The 14572-nt window shown below is 35.7% G+C and overlaps 2 protein-coding genes across 6 annotated transcripts in view; both read left to right on the top strand.

The window, feature by feature from the left end:
- cfap45 (cilia and flagella associated protein 45) overlaps positions 1-1664 on the top strand; it is a 32809-nt gene extending 31145 nt beyond the window's left edge. For 2 of the 4 annotated variants that reach the window (XR_009266934.1, XM_058750992.1), the window contains 2 exons: positions 97-187; positions 1458-1664. Coding sequence is in view for 2 of the 4 variants with exons in the window: in XM_058750992.1 (XP_058606975.1) it covers positions 97-169 (73 nt within the window). In the remaining 2 variants the exon portion in view is untranslated. Of the gene's footprint in view, positions 1-96; positions 587-1457 lie in introns of those variants that run through there. The other 2 variants (XR_009266933.1, XM_058750991.1) reach the window with 2 other exon arrangements.
- Positions 1665-1996: 332 nt separating this feature from the next.
- On the top strand, positions 1997-13665 carry tbrg1 (transforming growth factor beta regulator 1). 2 transcript variants are annotated; one of them, XM_058750994.1, is made up of 15 exons: positions 1997-2148; positions 2249-2388; positions 3365-3422; positions 3506-3588; positions 3695-3731; positions 4011-4073; positions 4633-4845; positions 4959-5029; positions 6081-6313; positions 6391-6530; positions 6695-6841; positions 7206-7303; positions 8831-8941; positions 11045-11208; positions 13056-13665. In XM_058750994.1, the coding sequence occupies exons 2-15, from the start codon at positions 2273-2275 to the stop codon at positions 13139-13141; spliced, it is 1620 nt and encodes a 539-aa protein (XP_058606977.1). In that variant the 5' UTR covers positions 1997-2148; positions 2249-2272; the 3' UTR covers positions 13142-13665. The 2 variants fall into 2 exon arrangements, with proteins under 2 accessions (XP_058606977.1, XP_058606978.1); XM_058750995.1 differs by lacking the exon at positions 4011-4073.
- Positions 13666-14572: the final 907 nt, after the last annotated feature.

Here is a 14572-nt window from a genome sequence, read left to right as displayed (position 1 = left end):
TCAGAGTGAAATATTCAGGGTGAAGTTGGACAATCAATGTTTGTATGTTAATGTTCATGTCTCTCTGTTTTACCGGTTCCTGGATCTGCCTAATAGGAGGGGCCCGCAAACAGGAAGCCGACTATATGTTACCCTGAAGGGGAGGAGTTTGTCCATTAAGAATGTTTAGGCCTAAATTACATGAATGGTAATATGTTTGATGCTTTTCAAGTTAATCATATAACTTGTTAGAGGTGATGATTATTAAGGTGCTGTCTGTAAGCTTATAAATCTTCTGTAACTTGGATAATGTACAGTTAGTAACTGATGAGGGGTTAAGATTGGTCAGTTTGAAAATGAATGAGGAGATTAAACCTATAAAAGAACAGAGGAATGTTTGGAAGAGAGAGAGGAGGTGTTTGTTGGACCAGTAGCCAACTGTGTATCCTATTTTTGTTATGAATTGAGTTGTATTTTGAACTGTTTACTGTTAGTTTGTTTTCTTTTCTTTTATCCTTGTTTTTTCTTGAGTAATTTTTTATTTACAATGGACATTTTGCTATGGCCCTTGTTACACCTTTTGGAATTTGTGGCACTTGGAATTAAAAACAGCTTTTCCATGGACATTTGTGGATTTTTTTTTTTTTTTTTTTTGCTGTTTGTTTATCCACTGCACTGACCATCCTACCACATAAACCTAATAAATATTTGACCTTGTTTTTGAATAGTCTCTTGCTCATCAAGGTTGCATTTTTTTTTTTATACAGAAAAAAACAGTGATATTGTGAAACATTATTGCAATTTCTAATATTGGTTTCCTATTTTAATATCTATACTTTAAAATATCATTCCTGTGAAGCAAAGCTGAATTTTCAGCATCATTACTCAGTCTTCAGTGTCACATGATTCTTCAGAAATGTAATATGTTAATATATTATCAGTGTTGCTGATCTAATATGCAAAACTGTATAAAGTGCAAAACCTCTAAAGTGAAAAGTTGTGCTGCTTAATATTTTTTTGGAACCTGTGTTACTTTTTTCCTTGATTCTTTGATTAATAAAAGGTTAAAAAGAAGCGCATTTATTCAAAATAGAAATCTTTTCTAACAATATAAGTCTTTACTATAAATTGTATCCATTTAACATCCTTGCTGAATAAAGCTTCTTTAACTGTGTTTAAACCTTTTTAAAGTTTCTTTAAAAAAGCAAGAAAGAGATAATTTACTGACCCCAAACTTTTGAATGAATTTACTGACCCACTATTTTGAATGAACGCTGTTCTTTTTAACTTTTTATTTATCAAAATTATCACAGGTCCCAAAAAATATTAAGCAGTACAACTGTTTCCAACACTGATTAAAAATCTGAATATTAGAATGATTTCTAAAGGATCATGTGACACTGAAGACAGGAGTAATGATGCTGAAAATTCAGTTTTGCTGTACAGATTATTAAAATTGTTTTTGTTTTCACACACAGGATCGACTGGCGAGCAAGTAATGCTAACATCCAAATCTGTTCTGATGAATAAACAAAATCATCAACATCTTGGATGGCATGAGGATAAGGACATTTTCATCACATTTTCAACTATTCCTTTAACAAATTGAAATCGTACATAGATTGCTCCTTTGTACAATGTTTTGCACTGTTCACATTCTGTAACTGCCCATATAAGTTTTAAACAGCAATAGTAGGCCTATACAGAAATGTACTTTACTACATGCTTTATATATAAATATATTACACATTTTAATTATTATATTAAATATTATTTAATTTATATATAGTAATCTGTACTGCTTGGACTTGATTAGCTACAGCTCTTCACTTTCATGAAAAACACATTCAGTGAAGTAGCCTATGTTTAAACACATGACTGCTTGTGTAATTCCGAAGAGATGTGACTAGCCAACTTCTTTCAAAGCCAGTTATGACAAGATATTTTATGTCAATATCCAACAGATGGCGCTGAAGCTCTCGGAAATGTGTGCTCCTTAAATGTGTCCCCCGAAACATAAACGATTCAATTAATCGATCCGTGGTTCCAATGAGCGTTGAGAACAAATGCTTTATAAACATGTCAGCAAATTGAAGATTGTATTGAAGATGCGTTTTTCTTTTCTTTTTACAGTATGAGTACACACACAAATATCGTGTGAGATCACAGGTGAATCATCGCCATGTATCCTGACTTTCTGCTGGATTGTGCGTAGTCCTGTTTTTAGTTTAGCACAATTAATCTGTGTGTTATTTCTTCCCCGACATAGCTTTAGACCACTGATCAGACAGTGATGGATTCGCTGAACTTTGAGTCCGAGATGGAGGCGGATGGACAGGGCAGTTATTCGCTGTTTCCAGCGCTGGACAGCATGAGCAGCCTGACTGGAGCCGCTGAGAGTCTAGACGCGTGAGTTTGTTGGGCAGAGGATGAAAACCCCATTTATGAAACACCCCCTTCATTTAGGCACAGGCGCCAGGAAAGCTGTTTTATATTACTGCACGGAAATACCCCACGCCACGGATAGACCCGTTTTGTTTTTTTTAGGACAAGTCCCATAAAAAGAAGTACTGTGGTGAAATGATGGAATCAGACATAAACAATACGTATGCTACCGTAGTGCCACTGTATTCTGCGTATATGTTTTTACTATGGTATCATTCCCAAAACACTGTTCTTTTTGTAAGTGTTACCTCAGGCTGCCATTCCGTGACGCATGTAGAAATCATTCAGTGCCACGATTATATCACCGTACAATTGCGTTTGAATGGATAGAATATTACTCATCAATATTTACTGTCTCAACAAAAATAGTTAGCTTCCCCCCATACATCATGTTACAGGGTAAAAGCTGTCTCCCTTGTGAAAAAGAGAGAATTACTCTTAGTAAACTTTTAAGAATAATACTTTTTACAGAAATAATATACTTTAAAAGAAACCGAAACTTTTTTTTTTATATATATATATTTCGATTTCTTTTTTTTTTTTCAAATTGCATGTCATTTGCAATGAAATGAAAATGTAGTTTAAATTTAAATGCTGTTAGTAACCTAGAATGTACTTCACTGTCATTTCTATTGAAACTTGCATGTCATGTTTAAATATATATATTTTTTCATATACCTACATGATTGGAAATACACTAATTTACAAGTGTGCATTCAGTATAATTAAATGCAAGTGTTATGAGTCTCACTGGGTTTATTTTATTACTATTGAAGTACTATAAATAATAGTTAAACTGATAATTGAGATTACTCAGTAATGCAGTAGCATTACGTGGCCTAAAATACAATATTAGAACTATGGTGGATGTATGTGAATATATGTTGTCTTATATGTGATACAGTACGGGATATATGTTGTCTGCTGCTCTTTTTTTCAGTGAAACCCCCAGTGAGGTGGCAGATAAACCGAATCTCACTTGGCTCGATGCTGCTCAGGTAAACATCTCCCTTAAATATTGCTGTTGTTATATCACATACATTTCTTGTGATCAAATCAATGAATTTTCTGATTGTTTAAGATTGTCCTTGAAGAAGCTGGGCGGCCCATGCACATCAAGGAGATCAAGCAGCGGATCATTGATCGTGGACTGGTGCAGTCAAAGTAAAGAAATCATTTTAAAACAATTAAAATTTCCTTCGGTTTATATCTTCAAAATTACAACGCCACAAATGTCAAGATAATCAATGTTTCTGTAATTATTTCGCAGTGCAAAGTCAAGCCTCGAGGCAGTCATGTATCGAGAGGTGAGACTCGAAGTCTGGCCCCATTTTATTTATGATACTGTCATGTTGTTACCTGTCAGTCATGTACCATATTTACTTTATATGTTTTCCATTTAGTACCAGCAATGTGTTTAATTTAAGTGCATGATTTCATTTGTATTTGTCTTTCATATTTACATTCATGAAGTTTAAGAATGACTAATATAGGAAATAGGGGTAAAGTCAGAGCAGTCTGTCGCTGAGAGAGTCTACATGAGAAGTAGCCTGCAGCATTTGCTTTAGTTTTACGGTGTGTTACAGACACAGAAAGGGAGCAGACGCTTCAAGAGGATTGAAAGCAGAAATGGAGTTTTTGCCCTGTTGGTAAGTCGATAAGCACATGTCAGTTAGCTGTCAGTGTTTAGAAACAGTTTGTATTAGGAAAAGCACCTCATTGTGTTGTTGTTCATTTTTTGCTTCTTTTTAGAAAACGTTCCAATCATTATTTTCTTTTTTTATATTTATATATATATGTTGTCTGTTGTCTGCAGTCTGCATCAAACAACAACAAACATCATGATCTCAAGTTATATTTTATGTGGTCAGCTTTGGCCAACACATGGTGAAGTGTGTGGTTTGCCAGTTGTTAAACACTTTTTTTTTTTTCATGAAAAAAATGTCGGCCCCAAACTGCAATGGTTGACACATTGGACCACAAAAACAAAGAGAGCTGCCATGTTTATACTCCTCTTGAAATCCATTTATAATGGCCTTACTTTGAACATCATCCTCAAATGACACACTTCACTTTTAAATATAAAATTCCAGCAATTTAATGGCATAACACCCATGTGTAGCTGTAATAAACATGTTTTTCCAATCTGACAATCTCTGTTGTATCAATGTGTGTAAAGCTCTTTGATCATTTGTAACTCATATGCAGACTGATGAAGAGAGACAGAATGCATTGCATGCATTCTCTGCCCAGTCGACCTTCTCAAGTTCGGGCTCTGGCTCGTCCATGGGACCCCTGCCTTCCCCCACGAGCCACTCTGAATCCAGGCCTAAAGTCAGGAAGGGTCCTCGCAAGAACCAAAATGAGAAGTACCGGCTGAAGTACATGCGTCTGCGCAAGGCTGCCCGTGCTATGATATTTGTATGTTAAATTTCTTTTAGTTTTTATACCAAAAACACAGTTTAAATATGTAATTGCCTACTTTGGACATTATCATGATAAGCATCCCTGAATTGGTGCCCTTTATTTCACAGGAAAATGCAGCACTGTATGATGAGATTGCTCACCTGGAAGAGAAGTTTGTTCGGGCAAAAGAAGAAAGGAGGTACATCCATGCTCAGTTATCTTTATTACAAAATACACTTGATTGAAAATGAAAATGAAAATTACTTAATCATGTTATTTTTAAAAGAAGATGCTGTGCTGAAAATCAGAGGAGCTGTTCAGTCTTGTTTTTTTTTTGTTTTTTTTCCCAAAAGAAACTAATACTTTTATTCTGTAAGGATGTATTAAATTGAATAAAAGTGACAGGGAAGACGTTTATAATGTTGCAAACTATTTCTATTTAAAATAAATGCTGTTTTGAACCCCCAAATTCCAAACTTGCAAATTCCAAAACGTCATTTTAGACCTAGCAACGGAGGCTTGAGCCGTTGATAGCAGGCTAATGCAGTTAATAATGAAGTTGTTAGACATTGTGAAAGAGAGATTAAGTGTGTGTGAATTACCAGAGTCTGTGTGTCTCTCAGCAGGAGCCGGTGCTCCAACAACTGTGCTGTTATTACCTCGCTAGTGAGAAATGCTGTGTTGCTCTTAAGTTGTTAAACTATTTTACTGATAAAATCAGAACAGCACATACAACACGTTTCTGTGTGTCTGTACTGTATGTGTGCGCGTTTGTAAGGGAGAGAGCAGGAGCAAGAGGGTATGTGCTTTCTCTTTCAATTTTGTGGCGAAAACGTGAAAATAAATTGTCGTTTTTATCCTGTTGTTTACCGTTTATTTCCTTGGTCAGTGTCATTGTGGGTTTTGGTTTGTTTGCTGTTTTAGGCTGTAAGGAAAGCAACACGTAATGTGGACAAGACCTGCCTGGAACTATTTTAGCTGTGTGTTTCCATTGTTTCTTCTAGGATTTTTTACAGTTGTGGTGGCAGTACTCAGAACTCTGAATTTAATTTATTTGAGCTAAAAAAAAAAGACAAGTAAACAGTAATTAATAAAATAAGAACAAATACATAAATGACAAGCAATAGCACAACAATAAGATTCGGTAATCTAATAATTATAATTAATAATAATCAGTAATCTAATCATCTTTAGTTGCATTCCCGACTCCTAAGATACAGTCCACTTACTCTCTCACTCTGTTTCTCCAGATTCCTGCTGAAGTCTTTGTTGCAGTATCAGTCTCTGGCTGAAGGAGAATCTGTCCCGACTCCCAGCTGCAGCACACACACACCTGTCGCGTTGAGCTCCAGCACACCAGGGGGCGCTGCTCTACCAGGGAGTCACAGCCAGGCCACTGGACTCTCAGGATCTGATGACAGCCTTTTGAAGAAACCCAAAAAAGAAAGAAAAGAGAGGGGAAGAGAGAACGGCAGGGAAGAATGTGAGTGTTTTCTATAATATATGTGTCTGTATTTTAAAACTGCAGATTCAATGCAATTTTATTTGCTCAACTCTTAGTCATGAAGAAGATTTGTAAGAAAAGGAAGGTTGCAGAAGGAGGAGTGCGCAAGTTTGTGCAGCCCATCTCACTGGACTCTTCGGGGAGGCCGGTCTTTCCCATTGTGCTTGGTGGACTCACTGTGTACAGCCTAGGGGAGGTCAGAAACTTACCCAGCTCTAATGTGATATTGTAAAGGTCATAACTGTTGTTTTCTTCACAGTGAGGCAGCAGTCATTAGTAAATATTTATATATTAGCAGTTTTTAAGAGTGAATTGTTTTGTTGCTGAAGATGAGCTCGTAAATTTGTGTTATCTTCGTAGATCACCACAGACAGGGCTCTGTTTCATGACGAAACTGCTATCTATCCTGTGGGGTTCTGCAGCACGAGAGTTTTCGCCAGCATGAACAACCCTGATCAGAAGTGTCTCTATACCTGCCAAATCAAAGATGGTGGTCAAGGACCACAGGTTCACACCTATGCATATGTATACTCGTGGATTGTTAACACATCCCGTGGTTTGACTAGGGTTGCAAAGGGGTGGAAAATGTCAGGTAAATTTTCAGAAACTTTCCAAAAATTCCAGGAAAGTTTCCAAAATTTCTGGATTGTTTGTTTGCTAAATTTACTGGAAATTTTCCACCTTTTTGCCAACCCTAGGTTTGACATTCTATATTCTATTTAAAAACATCAGTGCTTGTACTTCTGTAATTATGTGCTGTGAAATAACCCTGGTTGTGAAGTTGTCTGTAATCCTTTACTGCAGAAATTGACTATATGCACTAAACAGAAACCAAAAAAAAAACGCATTGTTTTGTTCTTGTTTTATTTAGTTTGAGATTGCACCAGAGGATGACCCACAGAATGCAATAGTGGCCTCATCAGCCCTCACCTGTCACGCAAACCTGCTCAAAGCCATTTCTGCCCGGAGGTAAAGTCCTGTAGAATTACTCAGTACTCAGTTTAAAAGCAATTTCCCCCAGAGCCATATAAAATTTCACAGTATACATTTCCTGTATTTTCATCAGATCTTTATTTATTTTAATCTCCCACCCAAATCATCATTATTGTAATGCAATATATGTATGTGTGTGTCTATCTATATATATGTGTGTATATATGTGTGTATATATATATATATATATGTGTGTGTGTGTGTGTGTATGTATGCATGTATGTGTATATATATATATATATATATATATATATATATATTAGTGGTGGGCATAGATTAATTTTTTTAATCTAGATTAATCTCACTGTAATCTTGGAATTAATCTAGATTAAAATGGCTCATTTGAATTCTGCCAAGTAGATCAGAATAAGTTTACTACTAGTAGTTAACAACTAGCAGTCATCAAGAATTTAATATTGATAATAACATCGAAGACATTGTATGATTATTCCTTAAAGATAAGGTTTTAATAGATTTAGTAGTAGTAGCCTATTACGTTCTGCCCAATATCTTCAAGTGAAACAGAACTTTTATTTTGACGGGTTGCCGTGAGGATAGTTTTTCTCAAATGAAACGCTCGAATGCTCATGAAGTGACTCTCAGAGCAGTTCTGGAGATGTTGTTCATGTATTTATGTCCTCATTTAGTGAGACGACAGACATTAATATCGCCGACCATGTAAGGTAGAGACAGAAATGACTTGCCGATTTCCATTGGGAAGCTTCTTAAAAATAAATTTTCCCTGAAGCAAACCCGCCGGCTTCATAGCTGCATCCATGTTAGCACGCATACACACAGGTTCGAAGACTCGTTCTCGCCCCCTACAGTGCAATTCGGCTAGGTATACATCCGCGCTAAAATATCAAGGTGAAAGTCATCCTAGCTTGCGTAGTATAGACCCAGCTCCCAACCCAACTTTGAGAATAGATTAACGGCGATATTTTTTTATCGCCCGATAAGAGTCTCACGTTAACGCAGCACGTTAACGCCGATAACGGCCCACCACTAATATATATATATATATATATATAAATGAAGTGTTTATTTGCAAAGGCAGTAATATTATTAAATATTTTTACTATTTAAAATAACTGCTTTCTGTTTTATTATATTTTAAAATGTAATTTATTCCTGTGATCAAAGCTAAATGTTCAGCATCATTACTCCAGTCTTCAGTGTCACGTGATCCTTCAGAAATCATTCTTATATGCTGATTTGCATGTTACAAAAGATTTCTGGGATTAAATTACATTTTAAAATATATTCAAATAGAAAACAGTTATTTTAAATAGTAAAAATATTTCAAAATTTTACTGTATTTGCTGTACATTGGAATAAATAAATGCAGGCTTGGTGAGCAGAAGAGACTTACGGTTCAAAAACTTTTGATTGGTAGTGTATATATCAGTAAGATATTTTTCATTTTATTACTTTTTAATAAATGAATATTAATTGAAAAATGTTAAATGTTAAAATGACTTTGCATGGTGTCTCTTATTCTAGGGGCAAATCCTTGACCAACATTGTCCCATCTGGAGCAGACTTTTTTGGTTTTTCTCACCCCACCATTCAGAACCTGATCCAGAGCTGTCCTGGGGCTCGCAAATGCAGCAAGTGAGTAGCAGCAATGTCATAGTTATGTCATCAGTTAAGTCGTGAAGTTACCAAAAAGGCAATTAAAGCTGCCTTAAAACTGCATGTTTGTATTTATGTATTTGTTACATGAGTCACATTTCTCTGTCTCTGAAATGCAGTGGTTTTCCAAACTGTCCTGGAGCAGCCCAGCACCGTCTCCCTCATCTAACACACCCGATTCAACTCATTAGTAGAGACTTTTAAGACCTGAAGTGGGTCAGAGTAGGTAAAGAGACGCATGTCAGATCCACGTTATGTTCAGCAACGGCAGCTCTTAAAGGGATAGCAGCTAAATAACCTAATAACAGTGATGTCTATTAATCAAAGATCAAAAGAAAAAATAGGAAAACAGTAGCTTTTGTAGCTTTAAAGATTCATCTATATATAATTTAGTGTTTGATAACTCTATTCAATTTCTGTATATATCCTACTTGCTGAAGGGCACAGGTAAATGTGACTTTTATTATAATGGGTTTATGTGAAGATTGTTTTATGTTCACTTAAATTAGAAGTTATTTTAAGTAGTCTATTAAATTGATAGCTCTTGTAATGTTGAATGGCTAGTCAATGGTTAAATATTAGGGGGGAAAAAAATATTTCATAGAGACATCAGTAGTACTGGTATCAGTGATACTGGCCTTCAGTCATAAAGATGTCATTATACAAATATTTTAAAAAATATATGCCGTTATGTTGTTTCTACTTTAATTTAAGATTGAATGTAAAATTATTGCAATGTAAAAGTATTAAAAAATGTTAATGTTAGGTGGGATTAATCGCGATTAATTTCAGAAAAAATGTGCGACTAGTTAATTTTTTTTAATCGATTGACAACACTAATAGATATAGATATACAGTACAGATAGATAGACACACCATGGTCTGTCTGAATACTCGATTCTGATTGGCTGGCAGGTAAAACTAGCTAACGTTAAAGTTAGTGAGTCCATGCTGACGTTCAAACCTAAATAGCGAACAGTTCTCACGTCATGTACAGTGTAGGTCAAAAACACATAAACGAAGGTCTACATTTCAATGCAATATTAAACTGGTTAAATGTAAATTAATTTAATCTTACACTGCGGTACATGAACAGTGTTGATCCGGGATGTTGTCGTTGCGGTCGTGACAACGTTAACGTGAGGCTTCTCCTGTTTGCAGTGTGATTTTTACATATTTATTTTTAAATCTTTTATATATCCCTGCATGGCATATTTAAGTCCCCCTTGAATGACTCCATTGTTTGTCTGAGTGAGTGACAGTAACTAAGGTTTACCGATAGCCAGGTCAGTTGGGCTGATTTTGTTTTGCAGACCTGGCAACCAGTGAAAAGTGAGAAAAGACTTGCGTTCATTGTGGTTTTGTTTGTTCATGCAGCAGTCTGCGGTGAGGCGGCTGCCGCTTCAACACATTCTCACTCCCCAACTCGTCACACATTGACACTTGGTCAGGACCCTTTGGCGTCACTTTTTGATGCACATGGTCCCCCATTTAGTGTCGGTTTTCGACAGGCAGGGTACTCTGTTGCTTTAAATAAGAAGCCTCAGCGTCAATATGCAGACACAAAGGGCATGAGAATTTTATGGCTATGATTAAATTATACATTGGGTAATCATTTTGCCACTTTTAAATATTTGTTGGGATGTGATTTTTAATTTTAACAGTCACAACAAATTTATTTACATTTACACATTTTTGAGCAATTAACCCAAACCTAACAATTTGTCAATATAAAACATAGGATATAAAAGGCATACTGTCACTCACAATTTATTCAAAAAGTATTAATATTCCAAGTTTTCCCGAGGAAAACGATTGATTTTTGAGATGAACAGGTGTGATCACATCTCCATCCGCCGTAAATCTCATCCTGTGTGCAGTCTGTTCACAAATTCAAAAATTGCTGCCAGAAGAACTTGTTATTAAAGTTATGTTTGCTCACCTCCTGCGGCCCAGGGTTTGAAAACCTTTGTTTAAGATCATAACAATGTCCATAACAGTTTAGATCATAATTTATTAATGACATAAGAGGGGCCATTGTGCAAAATATCAATTAAGTATCTTTTTGCCTCCCTACTTTAGTTATCAGTGGGTGCGTTTTGAGGTTTGTCGGCCTGGTGATGGACAAGTGGCACATGGACTTTCAGAAGATGATGCATCTGTGAATTTTGAGTCCTTCCAACGAGTGCAAAGCTGTGAGGAGAGCCTGGCCAGTCAGAACCTTACAACAGAACACAGCAGCACAGGTTAGACAATTACCACAAACCACAACCAAACATTTTTGCAGAATTATATTATTGCTGTTTCTCAAGTCACATTTATATATATAGTGCTTTATACAATACAGATTGTTTCAAAGCAGCTTCACATTAATAAACAGAAAAATTACAGTGTTGTTAATGTTGTAAAATTCATCAGGTATGAAACAGATCAAATTAGTTCAGCGTTGTTTCAGTTAAGTTCAGTAACTGTGTCATTGTTGCAAAGCTCATCAATTATGAAACAAGCTATTCAATTCAGCTATAAACAGCTCTACAGAAGATAGTGGTGTCGTCATCCAGCTCAATTCAGTTAAAATGTGCTTATCCAAGAATGCTGTTAAATCAAAAATATCACTGAATATTAATTGGGTCATTCCGTGTCAACCAGAGGACCCTGGCTTCAATTTTTGATTTTGTTTTTTCTGAAGAAAGATAAACATGTAGTGATAAAAGCCAAAATGTTAAATATCATGGATGAATATTTGAGTAATCCATTATTTTGTAGAGGGGTTCAGAATGGCAATTTTCACCTGAGATTCAGAGCCAAATTACAGGGGGTTAAAAATGACTTCAGAAAGATGGCAGAATCAGAATGTTATTTTTACACAGAGATTGGTATGTCTGTTATTAAAATCTGGTGGCTTCAACAATCTTTGTTGTATTATATGCCAATGGTGACCATTCAAACATGGGGAATGTTATCCCCATATCTGGGACTGAACAATGCAAGTCCTTGAAAATGAAGATTCCCAAAGAAAAGTTTATTAAGAAATAAAATCTAAAATCTTTAATACTTCTTGAGTTATAGGCACATAAACTTTGAAAAATTTATATTATATATATATATATATATATATATATTAATGGCAGACAGGTATGTTCAATTGTTTTGAGAAAAGGAAACGAGATACATCTCTACTTTCAACATTATTTGATCTTCAGACATTCCTTAAAAGAAAAGAAGTATCATATTTTTTGCAAAGTGACCCACATTTGGTTTTTGACCACTGAAAATGTGTACATTTTTAACAATTTACTCAGTGAGTAGTGAACAAATGCACACACACACACACACAGTGAACACACACCCGGAGCAGTGGGCAGCTATTGCTCCAGCGCCCGGGGAGCAATTAGGGGTTCGGTGCCTTGCTCAAGGGCACCTTAGTCATGGTATCGAAGGTGGAGAAAGTGCTGTTCATTCACAATCCCCACCTTCAATTCCTGCCGGTGCGAGAATCGAACCAGCAACCTTCAGGTTACAAGACCGACTCCCTAACCATTAGGCCACAACTACCCCCTTAACAATGAAGATGCACAAAGGAAAGTTTCTTAAGACCCAATATCTAAAAGCGCATTAAGATATCATTAATACTGCTTGATTTACAGACACCATTGGCACATAACACAACAAAGACTCCTAAAGTCAACAGATTTTACTAACAGACCTACTAATCTCTGTGTGAAAATAACATTATAATGCTGCCATCTCTCTAAAGTCATTTATACCCCCCTGTAATTGGGCTCTGAATCTCGGGTGAAAATTACCATTTTGACCCCCTTCTACAAAATAGTGGATTACTCAATAAATATTCATCCATGACATGTAATATTTTGGCTTTCGTCACTATACATGTCTATCGTTCTTCAGAGAAAAAAAATATTAGCAAAATCCAAAATTGGAGCTGGGGAAATTTTTGAAATTTGGTTGGTTTGACACGGAATGACCCAATTGTCTTTTAAACCCCAGGTTAAAATGCAAGTTGTAACCATAATAATTAAATGGATTGGATTTTAAGAAGGAAATAAATAAATGAAATTTGTTTCTTTTACAGTGCGACCACAACAGCCTAACATCTCGTCTCACCTTCTGAGCTCCGCAGTGCTGCAGACCACCGTAACTTCTCTCTCCAACACTTGAGCTTATTCAAACACAGTGTGTCTGACAGTGAGGTTAGGTTTTAAACCGATTCATACACAGATGGGTCCTGTTTATAAAAGTGCGACTAAAGATCTCAGATCTGCATTATGAAGTAAGTTATGCTGGTTAAACAGGATGCATTCCTGCATGCCACAGAATGGAGTCATTTTAGACAATTTTTTACGTGATAAAAAAGCTAAATCCTTCTTATGTCTGTTGTTATTCTTTGTACTGTTAGTGTGTGTTATTAAAGCGTGATCATAGTGTTTACTTTGAAATACTTAAGATAAAACAGACATAAAAATGGTGGACTAAATCAACCCTTAAGCTTTTAGTATTATAGTTTAAGATTTCAACTAGTTTTGCCAGTTCTGACGGGCTCAAAGGCTCCTTCTGAAGCTACCAAATACAATAAGCAAACCCTTACAGCTCTCATCTTTAATTATGTAGATCATTCCATGTATGTGATGAGAAGGCTTTGTACCTTGAGAACAGTTCTTCTCAAATAAAAAATCTTGACATTATATCTATCTTGGTATTTGTAATGCAATGTCATTCTTTGGTAAATGTGAGTAATATTTCAGAGTATATTAAACTATTAAAGTTTCACACCCTGACAGACATGCTTTTACCTCGTGGGAATGAGAAGGAAATGTATTATAATCTTTTGAGGATAAAATACCTCAGACAACCACTAAATGTCACTGTGGAGCCGTGAAATTCAGATGCTTTCACATCGTAAGCCTCACTGATGGTAACTACAGCACAAACGCTCACACATCAAATGCTTATAAAATAGAAGATAAATGTGCCTTATAAATCCTTTTTCACAAAGTGTTCATGAATTGTTAGTTTATGTGCATATATGCATCAATTTCACATCTTGCTGTTGTTTTCACCGCTTTGAATGCTACATTTTTTTTACTCGGTCTTCATGTTTTTAATGCTTTTTCCTGGTCTTATTGTCAATTATTCATCAGTACACATGATCCCAAAAATAAAAAGCATGCTCTGCCTCTGAGGACAATTTCTTTTTGGCTGACATCACCCAGCTCTCTTATTTGTCTCAAATAATATTTCATGATCCATGCAGCCACCAATGCACGAGATAAAGCTGCACTCTATTTTATTTTTAATTGAGTATACTATTTTACTCTGAAAGTGTCACATTGTGGGACAATTAGTTGCATATGCTGCAGTGTCATTAACAAAGGAAGAAACAAAGCTCTTTGGAAATCTGAATTAATTGAACAGATTGGTTTGTAAAATGATTCACTGTTGTAAAGCACTCAAAACACTCCATGCTGGCTGGACCAAATGGTGTAAATGCAGTGTGAACACAGCCCAAACGTGCATAAGACACCTTTTGGCTTTTACAAACCAATTATAAATGTTTTTATGAAAGTATAATCTACTAAATGTAATCTTAAT

This window comes from Onychostoma macrolepis, chromosome 18 (genome assembly GCF_012432095.1).
Source record: "Onychostoma macrolepis isolate SWU-2019 chromosome 18, ASM1243209v1, whole genome shotgun sequence".
NCBI lineage: Eukaryota > Metazoa > Chordata > Actinopteri > Cypriniformes > Cyprinidae > Onychostoma > Onychostoma macrolepis.
Note: the sequence above shows the minus strand (reverse complement) of the source record. Positions and strands in the feature narration are given on the sequence as shown.

Bases quoted from the DNA above. Each gene is read 5' to 3' on its own strand.
- tbrg1 (XM_058750994.1), top strand. From the start codon at position 2,273: ATGGATTCGCTGAACTTTGAGTCCGAGATGGAGGCGGATGGACAGGGC. The intron at 3,589-3,694 runs GTAAAGAAATCA...ATTATTTCGCAG, and splicing joins CGTGGACTGGTGCAGTCAAA to TGCAAAGTCAAGCCTCGAGG. The intron at 11,209-13,055 runs GTTAGACAATTA...TTTCTTTTACAG, and splicing joins AACAGAACACAGCAGCACAG to TGCGACCACAACAGCCTAAC.